The sequence below is a fragment of the Bubalus bubalis genome, chromosome 13 (genome assembly GCF_019923935.1).
Source record: "Bubalus bubalis isolate 160015118507 breed Murrah chromosome 13, NDDB_SH_1, whole genome shotgun sequence".
NCBI lineage: Eukaryota > Metazoa > Chordata > Mammalia > Artiodactyla > Bovidae > Bubalus > Bubalus bubalis.
The window spans coordinates 15,224,712-15,248,854 of NC_059169.1; the positions used below are offsets into that span (position 1 = coordinate 15,224,712).

The 24,143-nt window shown below is 40.6% G+C and overlaps 2 protein-coding genes across 2 annotated transcripts in view; one reads left to right on the forward strand and one right to left on the reverse strand.

The window, feature by feature from the left end:
* Positions 1-1,872, reverse strand: part of LOC123464825 (ATP-binding cassette sub-family C member 4-like) — a 34,386-nt gene extending 32,514 nt beyond the window's left edge. Inside the window, exon 1 of the mRNA XM_045162441.1 lies at positions 1,772-1,872. Within this exon, the coding sequence (XP_045018376.1) occupies positions 1,772-1,813 (42 nt within the window). The 5' untranslated portion in view covers positions 1,814-1,872. The remainder of the gene's footprint in view (positions 1-1,771) is intronic.
* Positions 1-24,143, forward strand: part of LOC123328868 (ATP-binding cassette sub-family C member 4) — a gene marked incomplete in the record, with an annotated part of 1,148,417 nt that overhangs the window by 478,066 nt on the left and 646,208 nt on the right.

Here is a 24,143-nt window from a genome sequence, read left to right on the forward strand (position 1 = left end):
GCTAAGCACACAGTGGGCCAGCGAACTTTGGAAAACCAACCTTGGCCTAGCTTGTAATAGCACAGGAACAGAACTTTTCACAAAATCTTTTCAAAGTAATTAGCAATCACTATCAAGACATGACACTGCTTTACTGAAAGAGTGCTTCTGGGGATAAGTAGCATAGCTAAACCCAACAGGACACCTTAATAAAATAAGCTTGCAGAAAAAAAAACAGATTTATCTTTGCAGTAAAAGTACTCTGCCTCTGAGACTCAGCTTACTTCTCACTGGTAACAGTGGAAGCCTTGGCCTATAGGCTGCACTGTGCAGACATTCATTGCTGCATTTCTATGTGTAGCTTTTGATAAATGCATTTCATTTCTAAAATGAACACGTGGAAAGTTGCCACAGCTTGAATCACTGAAAACCAGACAGAAAACAACAAAAAATGTATTCCAAATGAGCATTCTGAATGAGAAGATGAGAGCCAAGAGGACCCAACACCATTCTTTAGAATCTCAAGTTCACAGACAAAACAAAGGCTAGATAGAAGGTATGTATGTGGTATTTCTATCTTTTGTTTTAAAGATACCTTGAAACAGAGCAATTACCACTTGAAAAGAAATACCGCTTACAAAAATAAAAGAGACATTTTCTGAGATAACTTTGATACCTTACTCGAATTTCTGGCTTAAAGACTTTGTATCCTCAATAACTTCTCTTTATTGTCCTTGTTCAGCTATTACTTTTCAACTTATCATTTATTAACCTTTTCTTTGTGAGTAACCACACCTGGCCTTATCAAAAAAAAAAAATGGTGCAATAAATACTTGTCTTCTGTGGTAATGGGTTTCCCTGGGGGCTCACAAGAAGAACCCCTGGAGAAGGGCATGGCTAAAAGAAAGCTGAGCACTGAAGAACTGATGCTTTTGAACTGTGGTGTTGGAGAAGACTCTTGAGAGTCCCTTGGACTGCAAGGAGATCAAACCAGTCAATCCTGAAGGAAAAGAGTCTTAAATATACATTGGAAGGACTGATGCTGAAGCTGAAGCTCCAATACTTTGGCTAACTGATGCAAAAAACTAACTCATTGGAAAAAACCCTGATGCTGGGAAAGATTGAAGACAGGCGGAAAAGGGAATGACAGCAGATGAGATGGTTGGATGGCATCAGTGACTCTATAGACATGAGCTTGAGCAAGCTCTGGGAGTTGGTGATGGACAGGGAGGCCTGCCTTGCTGCAGTCCATGGGGTTGCAAAGAGTCAGACATGACTGAGTGACCGAACTGAAGTGAACTGAACCCACTCTAGTATTCTTGCCTGAAGAATTCCATGGACAGAAGAGACTAGTGGCTCCAGTTCATGGGGTCACAAAGAATCAGAAATGACAGAGCAACTAACACTTTCTCTTTTCTGTGGTCATAAGACACATAATTTAGTTCATCTAGGCTATCTTTCCATGAGAGGTGATTCTGTTATTAAATGCCCTCACAGTAAAGGGAATCCATGCCACACACCTGGAAGGCAGAGGGAGAACCACTTACACAGCATGTCGCTGCTTCAGACCAACCTTGACATGACTGTGTAGACACTCCTGACCCAGTTGTTCCTCATGTTAACTCAGCCTCCCAATCACAACTGCACCTTTCTCTTACAAACATGACCTTTCCCTTAAGATAACAGGACACATTGCCAGGCTGAAAGGATCACCCTCAGCCCCTGTGAAAAGACCTTGAGAAACAGACTCTGTGCTCCTCCTGTGAGAACTCTGACAGGACTGTTACATTACCTGGATGAAATCAAGAAATGTCAGGGGCAGCAAGTCATCCATATGGCCAATGTCTTTAGAGAAACGATTCAAAATTCTTCCTGCAAGAATAGGACACAAGAAATTACTTCCCCAGATAAGCCCTTTAAGAGAAATAATTCATGAACAAACAAAAACAATATTTTTAAACTATATGCATTTATTATAGCATCATATGAAATAAGCTGATGTCACTGGTAAAGAAAGAGAAAATAGGATGATATCTAAATAGAGATAAAATTCTACCAAATAGCAGTGGGTGGGATGTTGAAATTGAGCCCTGATTTTTAAAAGAATGGGGGGGGGATCTTGTGGCAGCATCAAGAAGAGTTGGTGGATTTGAGAATCTTCTCTCCTTTTAGATCCAGCCTATCTAAGACTCATTCCAAGTGCTAAGTCAGTGAATAAACACTTGCAAAATACTTCAATTAATCCCAATCATTATACTAATTTTGCTTTAGTTATCAAAATTAATTTTGATGTGATACTTTTAAAATAAACATTATTATAATCTCTCTGTAATTTTTTTCCCCACAAAATGGTTCACAACAACTCACATTTCAGGAAATTGTAGATTCCTGTCATCTTCATGTTGTGAGTTTACTATCATGGTAGTGTCATTATTTTCACAGGTGTACCCGATGTGACAAACATAGACTCATGCTTAAGCATCCAAGAAGACTAGAGGGACGTAGGCAGGAAAATAGCAATATTATGTAATGACTAAAGATCACTTATCATTATTGATTTTATTTCCCTTCTCAAAATCCACTAAAACAGTATATCCTAAAGTCTGCAAGACTGGAAGATTAGAATTGATTTCTAATGAATATCTAGTCCTTTCATGATCAAATTTAAAGAAATTGAAGCTACACACATGCGTGCAGACACACACGACTTTGGTATAGCAACTCCTGTTACCTAGACCTCTGAATTTCTTTTATAACTGAGACTCCAGGAAGCCAGCCTGCAGGTGAGACATGGGAACCTGACCCGCTCTTCCTGACCTCTGTCAGAGGTGACTTCCTCCCGAGGCCTGCACAGCAAGCCACAGCTGGACCATGAATGAGCAGCAGCTGAGGGCTGAGTTTCTGTGGCCTGAATGTGGCTCTGCTGTCCTCCACAGGGCATCTAGCTGGCAGAAGCACAGGGTGTGCCCTCGCCAGGAGCTGGAGCTGCTGGAATATTTCACCCTTGGCCAGGCCATCACAGCCTGTGTCTCAATTTTCCTTTCTCAGGTTTAGGAAATACAGACTCCAGAAACTGTCTCTCAGTGACACTTTTGCAGGCCCAGTGACAACTTTTCTGAGCCTCTAGGAATGCCTGCTTTAGAGGGCAAATCTCAGGATTTAACAGGCTCATGCAGGTGAAAAAACCCAGTCACGATGCCACATAAATTACCAAGTGCTCAACCACCAACGTGAGATGATGACTCTGAGCCCCAGGTTCTGCAGCATCACGTCCCCTGGGAAAGTCCACCAGGAGCTGCAGGAGGGTCAACCTGGTAAAATGCAGATTCTGACTCAGGAGTGCTGGGGGAGCCAGAGAGTCTGCATTCCCCCCAAGCTGGCAGGTGACGCCCTTTCTGCTATTGCCCAGGCGGTTTTGAGGGGCCAGAAACTGGGTTATTATTTAATCAGTTGTGCTTCAGGAACATTAAAATCGGATGGGCAGTTTTGCAGATACTCTTACAAAAGTTGTGACCTCTCTGGTCATTTTTATACTTCTCAAATTAACAATTTTTAAATAAAGAAAATATATGTCAAAAATATTTAAAATGTAGTTTAAGTGCTTGTAATTCTTTGAAAAATGCAACTTTTTAACACTGGCAAGATTCAGAAACACTACAAGTATGATTTGGCTTAGAAAGTGTTGAAGGAAGTATTGAAAATTTTTTAAGATTAAATGAACAGTATGTAAGACTCTTGCAGCACTCAGCTAGGTGAAGAGCCTTTCTCCTATGGCTACGGAGGCACTGGGAAGAAGTCCACCAATAGCCGCTTTGAAAACTACGGAGACAAGTTTGCAGAGAATGATGTAATTGGCTGCTTTGCATGGCTCAGAGGATAAAGCCTTTGCCTGCAATGCACGAGACCCGGGTTCGATCCCTGAGTTGGGAAGATCCCCTGGAGAAGGAAATGGCAACCCACTCCAGTATTCTTGCCTAGAGAATCCCATGGGTGGAGGAGCCTGGTGGGCTACAGTCCATGGGGTCGCAAAGAGTCGGACACGACTGAGCGACTTCACACACACACACACACACACACACACACACCACTTTATCTTTCTCCGGATATGTGAACCTTAAGGTCTGAGAGACCAAGGGTTGGCAAAGAGTGCAAAATACAAGAACAGAAACAATGAGAAAAAACATCTCCCCACACGGTGACTACACAAACTGAACCTAATATCAAAGCTCATCAAAAAACTAAACACTTATTCACCAGTGAGCTGAGTGTAAAGTAATGTGAGATCAGAAAGTTCAACAGTTTCTTCCTTGCTCTAAGAAACATTAAGAGAACACATGGTGTTTGCAGAATATTTCCTCTGGCTTTGGGATAGACTGGGCTTCCTAAGTGGCTCAGTAGTAAAGAATCTGCCTGCCAATGCAGGGAGAAGCAGGAGATGGGTTCAATCCCTGGTTTGGGAAGATCCCCTGGAGGAGTAAATAGCAACCTACTCCAGTATTCTTGCCTGAAAAATCCCATGGACAGAGGAACTTGGTGAGCTACAGTCCATGGGGTCGCAAAAAGGAGGACACAACTGAGCGACTGAGCACATTTTAACTACAGCTGTGATTTCAAGCCCACAGCCTTGTAGTAATAAAGTTTTCTCAGAAGTCTCCAAATGAAATATTAAATCCTTATCATGAATTCCTTTCACATACATGCCATAACTCTTCATCCAAATAACATGAGGCCCCTGATAGAAGATCTCCAGGGATGTAGAGGGAAGAGGGATTCAGATGAATGGGGGGAACCCAATCCATTTTCAGACTGTTCTGTGTTCGAGGATTTCTCACATTAAACTGAATCTTGTCTTCCTGGAACATCCCTACTTATTCTGCCCTTATAGCTGCACAAGGTGAATCTAATTTCTCTTGATATGACAGCCTTTCAAATACTTGCATGAAATGAATCATATCCTTTCTAGCAACTATTCCTTGGTGCCTCAATGATCCCTCATAAGGCATGGCCCTATATTGTCTGCAGTCTCTTGACCAGACTCAGAGAGCCAGTCTCAGTTAATGCCTTGTGCCCAAGTCTTGAGTACTTTAGGGTAAAGTAGTATCACCACCTCCCCTCATCCTACATAGCCATTCACAAAGCTACAACCACGGTAAATTCTACAGGCCAGATCACTTCCATCTGTAAGCACAGGTCGATTTTTGGGAACAACTGAACAATATGTGTAAACCATTCTAAGAGTGCATCCCTTCTGACCCAGAAAATTCATATCTGGGATTACATCCCCAGGAGTCAGTAAGTACATCAATCTGTTGAATGTGGCATATTTATAAAGTCACTAGTAGAAAACAACCTGAACAAGTCTGAAACAAGTCTGTAATGTATTACGCACAATTTTAATTTTTTTTTTCTGTCCATTCTTATTTCTCTACACTGTGTATTAATTGTGTAAAAATGTAAAGTAGAGGGGGGACAAGAAGGAGGAAAAAGAAAGGGGTGATATGGAGGATCAGGGGAAGGGAAGAGAGAAAGGCAGAGAGAAACGGGGGTAGAGAGATAACCCCCCTTGAAGACCATGACATCCAAGAACCAATCAGGGTCTTCCTAACTGCTCTGGTTCACAGTTTTCTGTCTTGTCCATAAGACAGAATATCACAAAAGATGCCATTGAACTTGTCAAAATACAAATTCATAATGATTGTATTTTAAGAATCAAGTCTATACTCTAAGCTGGATTCAGTCACCTTTAGAATTCTGACACCTGACCCACAACTAGAATGCCTCAGCTTAGTTATAACCAAACTGTAACTTAAAACTTTGAAGTTCCTACATCTGGTCTTTGATCTATCTTTGTTAAGCAACAAAAATTAAATATTTATGTATCATAAAATATCAAGGTATATTTTTATTGAGGTATATTTTATTTTTTGTATTTTTATTATTTTTATATATATAAATTTATTTATTTTAATTGGAGGCTAATTACTTTACAATATTGTATTGGTTTTGCCATACATCATCTTTTAGAATTTGAAATAGCTCAACTAGAATGCCATCACCTCCACTAGCTTTGTTCGTAGTGATGCTTCCTAAGGCCCACTTGACTTCACATTCCAGGATGTCTATGAGTGATCACACCATCATGGCTATCTGGGTCATGAAGATCTTTTTTGTATAGTTTTTCTGTGTTTTCTTGCCACCTCTCATGTGAAAGGTGTTATTCTTATTATCCTTTTGGGATTTTAGAGCTTTGAGGGGACATAAAAGATAACCATGCCTAGTCTTCCCAAAGTTTATCCTGGGAAGCATCTGAGATTTAACAGAGGTGCCTTGAAAAATGAAGGAGAAGAAGTAGAGAAAAAGACACCCCATCTGTCTCCCTTACTGCCCATCCATTGCAAACAGAGCCCTTTTCATTCATCTGGATGTTCACCTTAGAGATGGTATTTCAAGAAGGGGGTTCTAAAGCAAACAGAAATATTCAAATCCCTTTGTAGACCAAGCTTCTGATGATGGAGGAGACAAGGTCCCACCTTGCTCAGGATGATGCAATAGTATTAAGCATACCATATTTTATCATGAGGTGGGTGCTACTGCCAAGCCATCCTGGAATTTCCATCCAGCAGAAAGAGGAGACAAGGAACCTCCCTTCTCAGGGCAATTTCCTGCAATATCATTCATTGCCTCTTATTGTCTCTAGGGATAATGTCCACCTAACCTCCCATCACTCTTGGTTGTATATCCTTATTCTGATGAAAGACTCTTTTTACTCCTCTGTTTACCCACTAAGAAGGTCCTCAGTCCCCACCCACTCTGTCCAGATCTCAACCTTAGCCCTTTCTCCTCCTGAGACTCTTGCTGACAAACATAGCTCCCAGGAATCTGCCACTCACTTGAACTCCTTTATCTTTATTGGACAGGCTTGGAATAACTGCTTTTCTCTCAGGAAACCTCTACAGCCTTGGCCACAGCTAATGGACCAAAGTACCAGTGGTCCTAACCCATGGCTAGCCACCAAGTCATTCTGATTTCCCCTCCTGAGAACTATAAGGCCAGGAAAGAAGCAGGAAAGTGGAGCAGAGTCATCACATCCAGCAAAGATAAGAAAACAGGGGGCTTGGGAACATGCAAGCATCCTGTGACAATGGCTCCAATACCCATGAGGACCCCAGTTCCTAGCTTCAGGAAAGTCAGCATTGCTCCAGCTCCATGAGACACCCATTTCCTTTCCATCAAACCCTCTTCCTTTGAACTAACCTGGGTAGATTCTGGCACTAGCAACCCCAAAGCCTTGACTAGAACAGTCACCACAGGTACAACAAAAGACTGTGCTAAAATTAGTTGGGGAAATGAGACATTTATATAAAGTTAAATTTTCAAATTACTACTTAGAAAGAAACTTTTAGCAAGAACCTTTTTTTATGAGGACTACAGAGTTTTGTTATCTTAAAAGCTAGCAGAAATACATCTTTTCTTGAAACTCAGATCTAATATTTTGAGCATCAATGGTCTCATTGGGTTTTTTTCTACACCCTGCCCCCCCAACCCTTTGGTCTGATTTAACTATTTTTAAACATGGCAATGTCCTGTGGGGTTACTATTGGTTACCTAAAATGCACTCCAATCCCCACCTAGCTACTATTTTCTAAAAATAACTTTATAACACTGTCCTTTCAGCTGATACATTTTGCTGTTGCCAGTATCTGCCTCCACCCTCCATCTTTATGTTTAGAGCTGAGGACTGAGGAGAACTTGCAACAAAGTAAGACCTAAAAGAAGACTCCACAGGCTCTCAGCAAAGCCATAGCAACTCGCATGTTTAAAGACATAGTTTTTCTGACACTGTTTGATGAGAAACTGTTTCAGCATCCTTCCAGATTCCACCAGAAGCCTGGGTCTATTCTCAGAACATATCATGGTATAATCTATTTAGTTCTTTAACTACTGTCCATGTATACTAGCCTTGAATTCATATCTAGATTATACACCTTTTGTTAATATGGACCACATTTCACACCAATCTATAACAAAATGCAAACTGCCAAGTGTTAGTGGTCAGATGGCATTTACTAATAATACACCATAAACCCAGTGGCTTTCCATCCATTTTTGGTCTAAGAGGAAGCCTGTGCTTACACAAAAATAAAAAACAAATAAGTAAAATTACTATTTTAAAAGTGGCTCTTACTGAAGTGAGACTGTAAGACATGTAACCCACTTAGTGACCATCTTGGTACATGTCAATATGTGGAAAAGCTGGAAAGATTAATTCTGATCACTACGGAGTCTACCAATGTTCTAGTCTTCCCTAGATCTCCCAGGGGTCTGCTGAAAATGTAAATTCTCAAGAGCATGTGTGAGATCTGAGATTCTGGATTGCTAACAACTCTAGGGTGATGCTGATGTTGCTGGTCTAGGGACCACACTTTGAAAAGCAATGAAGAAACTGAACATTTCTGATAATGTTCCTTTGTCACCCATACCCACCCCTGGGAGCTAAATGATCTTTGTCTTAATTTACCTCTGTGTTTGTTTCCAACACATCTAGTATTTGACAGAGATGTTTTGCAGCTGTGCTTTGAGAGATAGCCAGTGGTCAACTTCCCTGAACCAGCTCTGACTTGACCACAGGAATGAATGTTCATGCACAGATGAGACTGAAACTGTCTGAAAGTTAAATTTGTTTCATTATCAGGTTAAGATTTCTACCCAAGATGGGAATTTGTACTGGACTAGGCACAATTCCTGCCATGTGCAAAGGAGTGTGGAAGACTGCCCATGTTCCAGATAACCTGGCTGTTCCCAGATATCTCTGCCCCTTTCCTAGACCCCAGTGACATACCTGCCTCTTATCCCTTAAAGTTCCTCTACTGCCCCCTCCCGTTGGGGAGAAGGTGTGTTTAGAGCATGAGCTTTCCCTTTATTCCTTAATCAATGAATAAAGTTTCTGCTCTACTATACACAACCGGGCTTAAAAAGTAGCATTTGTGATTCCAGGCAAAGAACCCATTCAGGAGTCACTGACCCAATGGGAATTAGCTATACCTTCTGTCTCAAGAATATTTAAATTGATCTTGTCTTATCTACATGTATAACTATAGCCCTTTTAAATTCCATTCTTTACTTTCAGGGGCTAACAACCCCTTGTCTTCTTTTTATTCACACAAATTAAATTAGAATATGGAGAAGGGGATGACAGATGATGAAATGATTGGATGGCATCACCAAATCAATGGACATGAGTTTGAGCAAATTTGGGGAGATGGTGAAGGACAGGGAACCCTGGTGTCCTGCAGTTATGGGGTTGCAAAGAGTCAGACATGAATTAGCAACTAACAATAATAACAGACATTGCTAGGACAGAGATTTTGTTTACTTTATTCACTGCTGTTACCCCAGTGCCTGGACCAATGCCTCACTGGAACACCTCAAATAGAAGGCACTTGAATATTCTGAGTGAATCAATAAAACAAGCTCTTCTGCTCTAAATAAGCGGTTTGTCCTCAAATTCTAGTCTCTATTGATATTTTAAACAATCTCTCTCTCTCTCTCTCTCTCTCTCTCTCTCTCTCTCTCTCTCTCTCTTTAAGCTGTTGTTTTCTAACCTGGGGAAATTCGTTTCAAAGTAAAGTATCTGGTCCATCATATTGTCACCAACAAAACTCATTAATGATTCTCGTGAAATAAAGGTAGAATCTGGGAAATAAGATAAAGTCTAACTCCTTTTTCCCTTTCAGTTTAGTCAAATTTCATGTGCTCATAGAGTACTACGTGCAGAAGCTTTGCACCTAACTCTTCAGATCAGAGTCCCTAGTGGGAAATGGCTTTAAGATGGTGGTGGAGGGCAGGTGCAATGACAAGAAACCTGTAAAGCACCCTTATTTAGGGCCACCTTTAGGGGAGAGAACAAGAACTTTAGAGTGCAAGCTCATACCTCTCCATTCTCTGATCAAGGAATAAAGATTTCCTTTACTTCTGAACTGAACTCAGCCTCATTCTGTTGGCACAAGCAACACCAGGTAGAAAGACACATATTGGAGACTGATTCACCCAGGTTATAGAGACTCAGAAAATTCATATCAACACATCTATGATACACAGCCATTTTACTGGACACACTGGAAACCTCTATTAAATATCTACTACTAAAGATAAGCCAGTAACATCATAGGCAGGGCTGGTGTTAAGTTGATATGAACAGTGATGGCCAACCAGCCTTTGACAGCCTGGGCCCTTCTAATTGGGTACCACCTGCTCCACTGGATGCTGAATACCTTAAATATTAAGAGTTTTAAAAAGTTACAGGAATTCTCTCTTACCAAACCATAATTAAAGTAAAACATTTAAAATAACTCCACCTCAAAATTATATTATGTAAATTACTTACGGTTGAATTATTTTATTAACAAATGAACAAATGACTGAAAGAATGAATTGGGACAGATGGTCTAAAAAAAGCATAATTGATTAGGAAAGTCCAGGAATTGAGACCCCCTCATCCCAGGTCTTGTTATGTCCTGTAACTTGGGGCAAGTCACATTGCCTGTTGCTAAATATGGTAGGAGACTGACCTTGAAGGAGTAGACACACCTCACACATGGCCCCAGGGAACACCTCTGCTACAGCCACCATAAATGCTTTGTAACAGGGTGTAATTGACACTTTACTTTTCCTAAGTATCAGAGGCAGGGGTAGGGTACTGGGAAACTAGACCAGATTAGTTCCTTTACCTGTGGATCCCATCCATATGTAACACACACTATCATATAGGAGTTTGGCTAACAGCTCACTCACTGTCAGGAATGGACAGTGGAGAAATTAACAGGCAGAAAAGTCTCTAGGACAGTGACTCTAAAACACTGCACATCTGATGAAAGCTATGGAGCATGTCTGCTAGAAAATGCTCATGGACTCAGCTTCATGATTTCTGAGGATTCCTAAACCATGAACCACAGGAAGTGGGGTGGCCACAGAGAGATGTGGGGCAGGTAAGAATTGCTGATTCTGAGGGAACAGGACACCACCTGTCACAGGCTCCTCCTGCTACAAAAATGCACAACTATCTCCAAGAAGGGTACTTTTGCTGGCACAGTGCACCTCAACTATCTTTCAAGGCAAAATTCACAGTCTCCATCTCATATCTCTGGGAGAATTTTAACTGCCAACAGATGAAACCTCTGTCCTGCAGCAGATCTCTGAAACATTAGACAGTGTACAGAAACTACTATCACAAAAATCCTCTGAAGTCCTTACAACCTATTTTGGCTTTCTTTTTCACATAATTATTTCCAAGTAAGTTCTGCAGGATGATAGAATCATTGGATTTCAGAGCTTCAGGCCTCTTAGATATGACTGAGGTCAAGACTCACTTCCTGCCTGCCTAACAGCTACTAGCAGCCAGGTGTTAATGAAGTAAGTGCTCTCTATCTTCACTCAGAACTCTTAACCAAGAACTATATATTTCTTCATCTCCCTCAATACCGCTATATAACCCAGCCAGCAATTTACTGCATTTAAATGATTCATTTATTAATGCTAATGGGCAGTATTTATAGGAGAGCTGTATTTGTTCTGTTGTGTACATTATGCCTTTAACAGCTTTAAAATATAATTGAGAGTTTATAAGAACATGGCATTCGGTCCCACCACTTCATGGGAAATAGATGGGGAAACAGTGGAAACAGTGTCAGACTTTATTTTTCTGGGATCCAAAATCACTACAGATGGTGACTGCAGCTATGACATTAAAAGACGCTTACTCCTTGGAAGGAAAGTTATGACCAAACTAGATAGCATATTCAAAAGCAGAGACATTACTTTGCCAACAAAGGTCCTCTAGTCAAGGCTATGTTTTTTTCTGTGGGCATGTATGGATGTGAGAAATGGACTGTGGAGAAGGCTGAGCGCCGAAGAATTGATGCTTTTGAACTGTGGTGTTGGAGAAGACTCTTGAGAGTCCCTTGGACTGCAAGGAGATCCAACCAGTCCATTCTGAAGGAGATCAGCCCTCGGATTTCTTTGGAAGGAATGATGCTGAAGCTGAAACTCCAGTACTTTGGCCACCTCATGCGAAGAGTTGACTCATTGGAAAAGACTCTGATGCTGGGAGGGATTGGGGCCAGGAAGAGAAGGGGAAGACAGAGGATGAGATGGCTGGATGGCATCAATGATTCGATGGACGTGAGTCTGAGTGAACTCCGGGAGTTGGTGATGGACAGGGAGGCCTGGCGTGCTGCGATTCATAGGGTCGCAAAGAGTTGGACACGACTGAGCAACTGATCTGATCTGATCTGATAAGAACTAACCAAGAATCCTATTTTTGTCCCAGGCTGTTTTAACCATATTTTACCAAAGGAGACGTTCCTAAGTATGAGAATGCCCATCTAATAGAAATGTAGAAGAGCTGCCTGAAATTAGCTGGAGTGAACAAGCACTAAATGTTCTAAAAACATTCTGTAAATAACATTTGAAGGCTTGAAAATCTAAAATTTAGTTCAGTTCAGTTCAGTTGCTCAGTCATGTCCAATTCTTTGCAACCCCGGGAGGTGCAGCTCATCAGGCCTCCCTGTCCAAGACCAACTTGCGGAGCCTACCCAAACTCATATCCATTGAGTTGGTGATGCCATCCAGCCATCTCATCCTCTGTCATCCTCTTCTCCTCCTGCCTTCAATCTTTCCCTGCATCAGGGTCTTTTCAAATGAGTCAGCTCTTTGCATCAGGTGGCCAAAGTATTGTAGTTTCAGCTCCAACATCAGACCTTCCAAAGAACACCCAGGAATAATCTTCTTTAGGATGTACTGGTTGGATCTCTTGGAGTCCAAGGGACTCTCAAGAGTCTTCTCCAATACCACAGTTAAAAAGCATCAATTCTTCGGTGCTCAGCTTTCTTTATAGTCCAACTCTCACATCCATACATGACCACTGGAGAAACCATAGCCTTGACTAGATGGACCTTTGTTGGCAAAGTAATGTCTCTGCTTTTTAATATGCTTTCTAGGTTGGTCATAACTTTCCCTCTAAGGAGGAAGCATCTTTTAATTTCCTGGCTGTGGTCACCATCTGCAGTGATTTTGGATCCCAAAAAGATAAAGTCTGACACTGTTTCCACTGTCTTGCCATCTATTTACCATGAAGTGATGGGACCAGATGCCATGATCTTAGTTTTCTGAATGTTGAGCTTTAAGCCAACTTTTTCATTCTCCTCTTTTACTTTCATCAAGAGGAACTTTAGTTCTTCTTCACTTTCTGCCATAAGGGTGGTATCATCAGCATATCTGAGGTTATTTATATTTCTCTTGGCAATCTTGATTCCAGCTTGAGCTTCATCCAGCCCAGCGTTTACCTTAGGTCAACTTCAACTTTCACTTGTGAAATTTGCCATTTTCCATGCTATTTGAAAAAGGTGAATACATACAAGCTCTCCATTTTGACCAGTTAAAGAATTTTCTAAAATATAGTAAGTTATCACTACTCCTAAGAAGCACATCCACATCCCTGGAATAATTACAATGTTCCATTTAAACAGAACCAACTTCATAAAATTTCCCACTCTCTTTCCTTAATTATACAATAGATTTCTGTAATAAACTTTGCCATATCATATTCAAACAAAAATAAACCAGATGCTCGGTGTTTATATGGAAAATTAAGCTCTCCCTGTGAAACCAAATTAAAACGAGCTCAGATGGACAACGTAGAAGGAATGGACAAATTCTTAGAAAAGTACAACTTTCCAAACCTCGACCAGGAAGAAATAGAAAATCTTAACAGACCCATCACAAGCACAGAAATTGAAACTGTAATCAGAAATCTTCCAGCAAACAAAAGCCCAGGTCCAGACGGCTTCACAGCTGAATTCTACCAAAAAATTTAGAGAAGAGCTAACACCTATCCTGCTCAAACTCTTCCAGAAAATTGCAGAGGAAGGTAAACTTCCAAACTCATTCTATGAGGCCATGATCACCCTAATACCAAAACCTGACAAAGATTCCACAAAAAAAGAAAACTATAGGCCAATATCACCGATGAACACAGATGAAAAAATCCTTAACAAAATTCTAGCAATCAGAATCCAACAACACATTAAAAAGATCATACACCATGACCAAGTGGGCTTTATCCCAGGGATGCAAAGATTCATCAATATCTGCAAATCAATCAATGTAATACACCACATCAACAAATTGAAAAATAAAAGCCATATGATTATCTCAATAGATGCAGAGGAAGCCTTTGACAAAATTCAACATCCATTTATGATAAAAACTCTACAGAAAGCAGGAATAGAAGGAAAATACCTCAACATAATAAAAGTTATGTATGACAAACCCACAGCAAACATTATCCTCAATGGTGGAAAATTGAAAGCATTTCCCCTAAAGTCAGGAACAAGACAAGGGTGCCCACTTTCACCACTACAATTCAACATAGATTTGGAAGTTTTGGCCACAGCAATCAGAGCAGAAAAAGAAATAAAAGGAATCCAAATTGGAAAAGAAGAAATAAAATTCTCACTGAGTTTGTACATGACATGATCCTGTACTTAGAAAGCCCTAAAGACTTCAACAGAAAATTACTAGAGCTAAGCAATGAATATAGTAAAGTTGTAGGATACAAAACCAACACACAGAAATCCCTTGCATTCCTATACACTAATGATGAGAAAATAGAAAGAGAAATTAAGGAAACAATCCCATTCACCATCACAATGAAAAGAATAAAATACTTAGGACTATATCTACCTAAAGAAACTAAAGACCTATACATAGAAAACTATAAAACACCGGTGAAAGAAATCAAAGAGGACACTAATAGATGGAGAAATATACCATGTTCATGGATCAGAAGAATCAATATAGTGAAAATGAGTATACTACCCAAAGCAATCTATGGATTCAGTGCAATCCCTATCAAGCTACCAACGGTATTTTTGACAGAGCTAGAACAAATAATTTCACAATTTGTATGGAAATACAAAAAACTTCAAATAGCCAAAGCAATCTTGAGAATGAAGAATGGAACTGGAGGAATCAACCTGCCTGACTTCAGGTTCTACTACAAAGCCACAGTCATCAAGACAGTATGGTACTGGCACAAAGACACACATATAGACCAATGGAACAAAATAGAAAGCCCAGAGATAAACCCACGCACCTATGGACACATTATCTTTGACAAAGGAGGCAAAAATATACAATGGAGAAAAGACAATCTCTTTAACAAGTGGTGCTGGGAAAACTGGTCAACCACTTGTAAAAGAAGGAAACTGAAACACTTTCTAACACCATACACAAAAATAAACTCAAAATGGATTAAAGATCTAAACATAAGACCAGAAACTATAAAACTCTTAGAGGAGAACATAGGCAAAACACTCTCCGACATACATCACAGCAGGATCCTCTATGACCCACCTCCCAGAATATTGGAAATAAAATCAAAAATAAACAAATGGGATAAAATTAAAAGCTTCTGCACAACAAAAGAAACTATACGCAAGGTGAAAAGACAGCCTTCAGAATGGGAGAAAATAATAGCAAATGAAGCAACTGACAAACAACTAATCTCGAGAATATACAAGCAACTCCTGCAGCTCAATTCCAGAAAAACAAACGACCCAATCAAAAAATGGGCCAAAGAACTAAATAGACATTTCTCCAAAGAAGACATACAGATGACTAACAAACACATGAAAAGATGCTCAACATCACTCATTATCAGAGAAATGCAAATCAAAACCACTATGAGGTACCATTTCATGCCAGTCAGAATGGCTGAGATCCAAAACTCTACAAGCAATAAATGCTTAAGAGGATGTGAAGAAAAGGGAACCCTTTTACACTGTTGGTGGGAATGCAAACTAGTACAGCCACTGTGGAGAACAGTGTGGAGATGCCTTAAAAAACTGGAAATAGAACTGCCATACAACGCAGCAATCCCACTGCTGGGCATACACACCAAGGAAACCAGAATTGAAAGAGACACGTGTACCCCAATGTTCATAGCAGCACTGTTTATAATAGCCAGGACATGGAAGCAACCTAGATGTCCATCAGCAGATGAATGGATAAGAAAGTTGTGGTACATATACACAATGGAGTATTCAGATCAGATCAGTCGCTCAGTCGTGTCCGACTCTTTGCAACCCCATGAATCGCGGCACGCCAGGCCTCCCTGTCCATCACCAACTCCCGGAGTTCACTCAGACTCACGTCCATTGAGTCAGTGATGCCACCCAGCCATCTCATCCTCTGTCGTCCCCTTCTCCTCCTGCCCCCAATCCCTCCCAGCATCAGAGTCTTTCCAATGAGTCAACTCTTCCCATGAGGTGGCCAAAGTACTGGAGTTTCAGCTTCAGCATCATTCCTTCCAAAGAAATCCAAGGGCTGATCTCCTTCAGAATGGACTGGTTGGATCTCCTTGCAGTCCAAGGGACTCTCAAGAGTCTTCTCCAACACCACAGTTCAAAGGCATCAATTCTTCGGTGCTCAGCCTTCTTCACAGTCCAACTCTCACATCCATACATGGAGTATTACTCAGCCATTAAAAAGAATACATTTGAATCAGTTCTAATGAGATGGATGAAACTGGAGCCGATTATACACAGTGAAGTAAGCCAGAAAGAAAAACACCAATACAGTATACTAATGCATATATATGGAATTTAGAAAGATGGTAACGATAACCCTGTATGCGAGACAGCAAAAGAGACACAGATGTATAGAACAGTCTTTTGGACTCTGTGGGAGAGGGAGAGGGTGGGATGATTTGGGAGAATGGCATTGAAACATGTATAATATCATATAAGAAACAAATCGCCAGTCCAGTTTTGATGCAGGATACAGAATGCTTGGGGCTGGTGCACTGGGATGACCCAGAGGGATGGTATTGGGAGGGAGGTGGGAGGGGGTTTCAGGATTCGGAACACGTGTATACTCATGGCGGATTCATGTTGATGTATGGCAAAACCAATACAATATTGTAAAGTAATTAGCCCCTAATTAAAATAAATAAATTAAAAAAAATTAAAACGACCTCAGAAATGAAGTTAAGCCCTGATGAAAACAAAAGCAAGCAAATAACAAACATTCTGCAGATTTTGTTTTGTGGCTTGTTAGTCTTCCTCATTTATCTATTTTTCTCTTGCATCTGAGAAAACACATATCCTTCCCCATTCCCAACTTTTTTATCAAGTTATCATATTCATTAAGATTTTGTAGGAAAAAAAGAGATTTTTAAAAATCTCTAAAATTTCATCAGGTCCCTTAGTCCAATAAACAATTTAAGTCAACTATTTGCCAGGCATTGCTTTAGGTGCTTTACATACATTAATTCTCTCACACACAAAAACATTGGGATTATTATTGTACTTTCATCCCTATTGTATAAGAGTTGAGGCAGAGAGAGGTTAAATTGCTTGACAAAGGTCTATCTGTCAGCATCTGGGCTGGGACTCACATTCAGGAGAACTGACATCAAAGTCTATTTTCCTGACCACAGGGCACCACAGATCCCAAATTACAAGTGGTTCAAAACCACTATTGAAAAATAAAAGAAAACCATTCAATTTACTCTAGGTAAAGTCAATGATCACTTTTTTGCTGTTGGGCAATTTTCAAACTTTAAATTACACATCTCTTTAATGGAATCTAATAATATGGACCTTAATATACACACAGATATCCCACATCAATGCTGCTTAAGATAACTGTGCTTCAATCAAGATCTTGATTGTGCCAGTGAAGTGACTGGCACAGTTATTCTGAAGCTCTGTTCCAGCAGAACTAAGACATCGCAACATCTCCACCTACATCCCAACTCCCTGTCCATTAATAGTTTAAAACTGTCTACTGATGACAACCAAAGTTCTCTCTCTTCTCTTATATCAAACAAAAAATGGACATAAAAACTAAGGGGAAAAAAATAAAGCTATGTATTTTTTAAATACTCAGTGTTTATCCAAAATATATAAGGTATTCATTGTTTTATCTAAAATTTCAAACCTTAATCTCATCTTAAAAAATTTAGCAACTTGGATATATCAGGAACCAAGAGATGAAACACGAAGATTAGCTCAATTAGGCATGAAACTCCTATAATGTCTCCTTTATGAAAGGAGACGTGAGTGGTTAGACCATTTGGCACCAAGTGAAATTAAACTCTCTTCATTAAAGTTTTAGAATTCCCTAATGTAGGAGTGTGGAGAAGGCAATGGCACCCCACTCCAGTACTCTTGCCTGGAAAATCCCATGGACTGAGGAGCCTGGTGGGCTGCGGTCCTTGGGGTCGCTAAGAGTCAGACACGACTGAGCGACTTCACTTTCATTTTTCACTTTCATGCACTGGAGAAGGAAATGGCAACCCACTCCAGTGTTCTTGCCTGGAGAATCCCAGGGACAGTGGAGTCTGGTGGGCTGCCATCTATGGGGTCGTACAGAGTCGGACACGACTGAAGCAACTTAGCAGCAGCAGCAGCAATGTAGGAGTGAAATCTACTAACTTGGTCTAAAGACTTAACAATTTCTTAATAAACAAGAGCTCATCTGATTGCATTTTATCTGACAAATCACTGACTAACTGGATTACACAGTTGCTACCTTTTATTTCCCTATGTCTGTCAACAAACATCTTTTTAATTTGAATCAAGGAAGAACAATTTTCTAATAATACAAATTATTCATCATCTTAAAATCAGCATTTATTTTTCTTCCATTGATAGAGCTATGTCAAGACTAACATTTAAAAGTTGATACCAATAATAAATATTTCTGCCTACTCTATCACCCATTGGTGGAATGGATTAAGCCATAGTTGATAATCTTTTCGCTTTTATGCTAAATAAAAAGGAGAATATAGGAAAGATTTATACTAGGATGAGGCATAATTTTAAAATGTATTCATAGGATCATTTTATTATCCAAAAATAAAGAATAATAAATTTATAGTTCTTTCAAAGGAAGAACATTTTATGAGCCCAGGCAGTTTGACACCAACAAGAGAAAAAAAAGAACATTCTAAAAATAATGACTATATATAAGAAAGAAAGAAATTTCCTTCTTAATTTCTTTTTCTAAATTTTTTATTGAAGGATAATTGCTTTACAGAATTTTGTGGTTTTCTGTCATACATTAACAAGAATCAGTCATCAGTTCAGTTCAGATCAGTTGCTCAGTCGAGTCTGACTCTGCGACCCCATGAATCGCAGCACACCAGGCCTCCCTGTACATCACCAACTCCAGAGTTCACTCAGACTCACGTCCATCGAGTCAGTGATGCCATCCAGCCATCTCATCCTCTGGCTTCCCCTTCTCCTCCTGCCCCCAATCCCTCCCAACATCAGAGTTTTTACCAATGAGTCAACACTTCGCATGAGGTGGCCAAAGTACTGGAGTTTCAGCTTCAGCATCATTCCCTCCAAAGAAATCCCAGGGCTGATCTCCTCAGAATGGACTGGTTGGATCTCCTTGCAAGTCCAAGGGACTCTCAAGAGTCTTCTCCAACACCACAATTCAAAAGCATCAATTCTTTGGGGCTCAGCTTTCTTCACAGTCCAACTCTCACTCCATACATGACCACAGAAAAAACCATAGCCTTGACTAGACGGACCTTTGTTGGCAAGGTAATGTCTCTACTTTTGAATATGCTATCTAGGTTGGTCATAACTTTCCTTCCAATGAGTAAGCGTCTTTTAATTTCATGGCTACCGTCACAATCTGTAGTGATTTTGGAGCCCAAAAAAATAAAGTCTGACACTGTTTCCCCCATCTATTTCCCATGAAGTGACAGGACCCGGATGCCATGATCTTCGTTTTCTGAATGTGAGCTTTAAGCCAACTTTTTCACTCTCCTCTTTCACTTTCATCAAGAGGCTTTTTAGTTCCTCTTCACTTTCTGCCATAAAGGTGGTGTCATCTGCATATCTGAGGTTATTGATGTTTCTCCTGGCAATCTTGAAGAAGCTTGTGCTTCTTCCAGTCCAGCATTTCTCATGATGTACTCTGCATATAAGTTAAATAAGCAGGGTGACATATACAGCCTTGACGTACTCCTTTTCCTATTTGGAACCAGTCTCTTGTTCCATGTCCAGTTCTAACTGTTGCTTCCTGACCTGCATACAGGTTTCTCAAGAGGCAGGTCAGGTGGTCTGGTATTCCCATCTCTTTCAGAATTTCCACAGTTTAGTGTGATCCACACAGTCAAAGGCTTTGCCATAGTCAATAAAGCAGAAATCGATGCTTTTCTGGAACTCACTTGCTTTCTCGATGATCCAGCGGATGTTGCAATTTGATCTCTGTTTCCTCTGACTTTTCTAAAACCAGCTTGAACATCTGGAAGTTCACGGTTCACATGGTGCTGAAGCCTAGCTTGGAGAATTTTGAGCATTACATTGCTAGAGTGTGAGATGAGTGCAATGTGTGGTAGTTTGAGCATTCTTTGGCATTGCCTTTCTTTAGGATTGGAATGAAAACTGATCTTTCCCAGTCCTGTGGCCAGTCCTGAGTTTTCCAAATTTGCTGGCATATTGAGTGCAGCACTTTCACAGCATCATCTTTCAGGATTTGAAATAGCTCAACTGGAATGCCATCACCTCCACTAGCTTTGTTCATAGTGATGCTTTCTAAGGCCTACTTGACTTTACATTCCAGGATGTCTGGCTCTAGGTGAGTGATCACACCATCATGATTATCTGTGTCATGAAGATCTTTTTTGGACAGTTCTTTGTATTCTTGCCACATCTTCTTAATATCTTCTGCTTCTGTTAGGTCCATACCATTTCTGCGCTTTATTGAGACCATCTTTGCACGAAATATTCCCTTGGTATTTCTAATTTTCTTGAAGAGTCTCTAGTCTTTCTCATTCTGTTGTTTTCCTCTATTTCTTTGCATTGATGCTGAGGAAGGCTTTCTTATCTCTCCTTTCTATTCTTTGGAACTCTGCATTCAGATGCTTATATCTTTCCTTCCTCCTTTGATTTTCACTTCTCTTCTTTTCACACTATTTGTAAGGCTTCCCCAGCAGCCATTTTGCTTTTTTGCATTTCTTTTCCATGGGATGGTCTTGATCCTGTCTCCTGTACATGTCCCAAACCTCCATCCATAGTTCATCAGGCACTCTATCTATCAGATCTAGGCCCTTAAATCTATTTCTCACTTCACTGTATAATCATAAGGGATTGATTTAGGTCATACCTGAATGGTCTAATCGTTTTCCCTACTTTCTTCAATTTCAGTTGAATTTGGCAATAAGGAGTTCATGATCTGAGCCACAGTCAGCTCCTGGTCTTGTGCTTGCTGACTGTATAGAGCTTCTCCATCTTTGGCTGCAAAGAATATAATCAATCTGATTTAGGTGTTGACCATCTGGTGATGTCCATGTGTAGAGTCTTCTCTTGTGTTCTTGGAAGAGGGTGTTTGCTATGACCAGTGTATTTTCTTGGCAAAACTCTATTAGTCTTTGCCCTGCTTCATTCTGTATCCAAGGCCAAATTTGCCTGTTACTCCAGGTGTTTCTTGACTTCCTAGTTTTCCATTTTATTCCTCTATAATGAAAAGAACATCTTTTTTGGGTGTTAGTTCTAAAAGGTCTTAGAAGTCTTCATACCACCATTCAACTTCAGCTTCTTCAGCATTACTGGTTGGGGCATAGACTGGATTGCTGTGATATTGAATGGTTGCATCAGAAATGAACAAAGATCATTCTGTCGTTTTTGAGATTGCATCCAACTGCATTTCAGACTCTTTTGTTTGACCATGATGGCTACTCCATTTCTTCTAAGGGATTTCTGCCCGCAGTAGTAGATATAATGGTCATCTGAGTTAAATTCACCCATTCCAGTCCATTTTGCTCGCTGATTCCTAGAATGTCGTTCACTCTTGCCATCTCCTGTTTGACCACTTCCAATTTGCCTTGATTCATGGACCTGACATTCCAGGTTCCTATGCAATATTGCTCTTTACAGCATTGGACCTTGCTTCTATCACCAGTCACATCCACAACTGGGTATTCTTTTTGCTTTGGCTCCATCCCTTCATTCTTTCTGGAGTTATTTCTCCACTGATCTCCAGTAGCATATTGGGCACCTACTGACCTGCAGAGTTCCTCTTTCAGTATCCTATCATTTTGCCTTTTCATACTGTTCATGGGGTTCTCAAGGCAAGAATACTGAAGTGGTTTGCCATTCCTTCTCCAGTGGACCACATTATGTCAGACCTCTCCACCATGCCCGCCCTTCTTGGGTGGCCCCAGGGGCATGGCTTAGTTTCATTGATTTAGACAATGCTGTGGTCCTAGTGTGATTAGATTGACTAGTGTTTTGTGATTATGGTTTCAGTGTGTCTGCCCTCTGATGCCCTCTTGCAACACCTACCATCTTACTTGGGTTTCTCTCACCTTGGACGTGGGTTATCAAGGCTGCTCCAGCAAAGCTCAGCCACTGCTCCTTACCTTGGACGAGGGGTATCTCCTCACTGCCACCGCCTGACCTTGAACTTGAATAGTTCCTCTAGGCCCTCCTGTGCCCACGCAGCCACCGCTCCTTTGACGTGGGGCTGCTCCTCCAGCTGCCGCCTCTGGCCTCAGGCGGGGGTAGCTCCTCTGGACTGCTCCTGCGCTGTCACAGCCTGGCACTCTTGGCCGCTGCCCTTGACCTTGGACGCTTCGTAGCTCCTCTGGGCTGCCTCCCCTGACCTCGGACGCCAGGTAGCTCCTCTCAGCCGTGCTCTGTGTGCCGTCGCAGCCGCCCAGAATCAGCCAGAGGTACAACCATGTCCCCTCCCTCCCAAACCTCCCTCCCATCTCCCTCCCCTTCCCACCCTTCAGCCTGTCACAGAGCCTCTGTTTGAGTTTCCAGAGTCATAAAACAAATTTCCACTGGCTATCTATTTTACATATGGTATTGTAAATTTCCATGTTACTCTCTCCATACATCTCCCCTTCACCCTCTTCCCCTCCCCCCATGTCCATAGGTCTGTTCTCTATGTCTCTTTCTCCTTAATTTCTTTCTAAATATTTAAAGGTAATGAAAAAAATTAATCCATGATTCTGAGAACTTCTCAAAGCTAAATCTATGAAATTATTTATTGTGAGAAAACACATATGAGGACAAATCCAGATGCACTCTGGTATCTGTTCAAACATCTTTGTGTAGAAGAGAAAGAAATTGATATCTTGTTTTTCTTACAACACGCTCAAAAAAATCTCTATGCATTTTCATTACATGCTTCAATCAGAGTGAAGGATAAGATCAGTCACTGAATCTAAAGAACACTTCTAGAAACATCCACTTGAAGCTCAAAGAGAAATCACTAACTAATTATTGACTTAGCCCAAAATTAGGGACTTGGGCTGAAAATCACACAAGGCTGACACTCTGGTTTCTGTTGTTGTTGTTGTTGTTCAGTTGCCAAGTCCTGTCTGACTCTTTGTGATCCCATGGACGGCAGGATGCCAGCCTTCCCTGTCCCTTATTATCTCTTGGAATTTTCCCAAGTTCATGTCCATTGAATCGGTGATGCCATCCAACCATCTCATCCTCTGTTGCCCTCTTCTTCTGCTGATGTAGTAACAACATGCCACTCTGTAGCACTACTTTCTCCCAACAGTAGACCCAGAGCAGGATTTTCCAATCATGGAGAGCATGGCTAAAAAGTTTAAAATAGATTTTACAGGTGTTCAAGAGGTTGAACTAGTTCCCCATATGATACAATCTATTAAAATGCAAATGAAAAAAAGAAATGAAACGAAAATATTTCCAGAACAGAGAACTTGATTTCATGATAGCTTTCCTCATAACTACAGTATTTTTTATAAATTTCCACTCAAAGTGTACTTTGAAGCTTGTCATCTTTTTTCTAGATACTAGAGTTTTCCCCAATAAGGGAGAAATTTCTAACAGATTAATCTTGGTTACCAAGAATGAAAAGAACACTCAACAGATCATAATTGATTTCATTACTTACAGAGAAAAAGTCATTGCTTATGTTTCACCTACTGTCAAAACATTTATAAAACACTTCAAAAAAGCCTGAAGAGAAGTATATGTAGATATTTGTAAAGAGCAACATTAGAAGTGCTGGCTTCCCTCTTCTTTCCCTAACAAATTTTCAGAAATAAGCTCCAGCACCTAGACAGTCCCTGATGTGTCAGGAGAACATTTCAGTATCGCTAA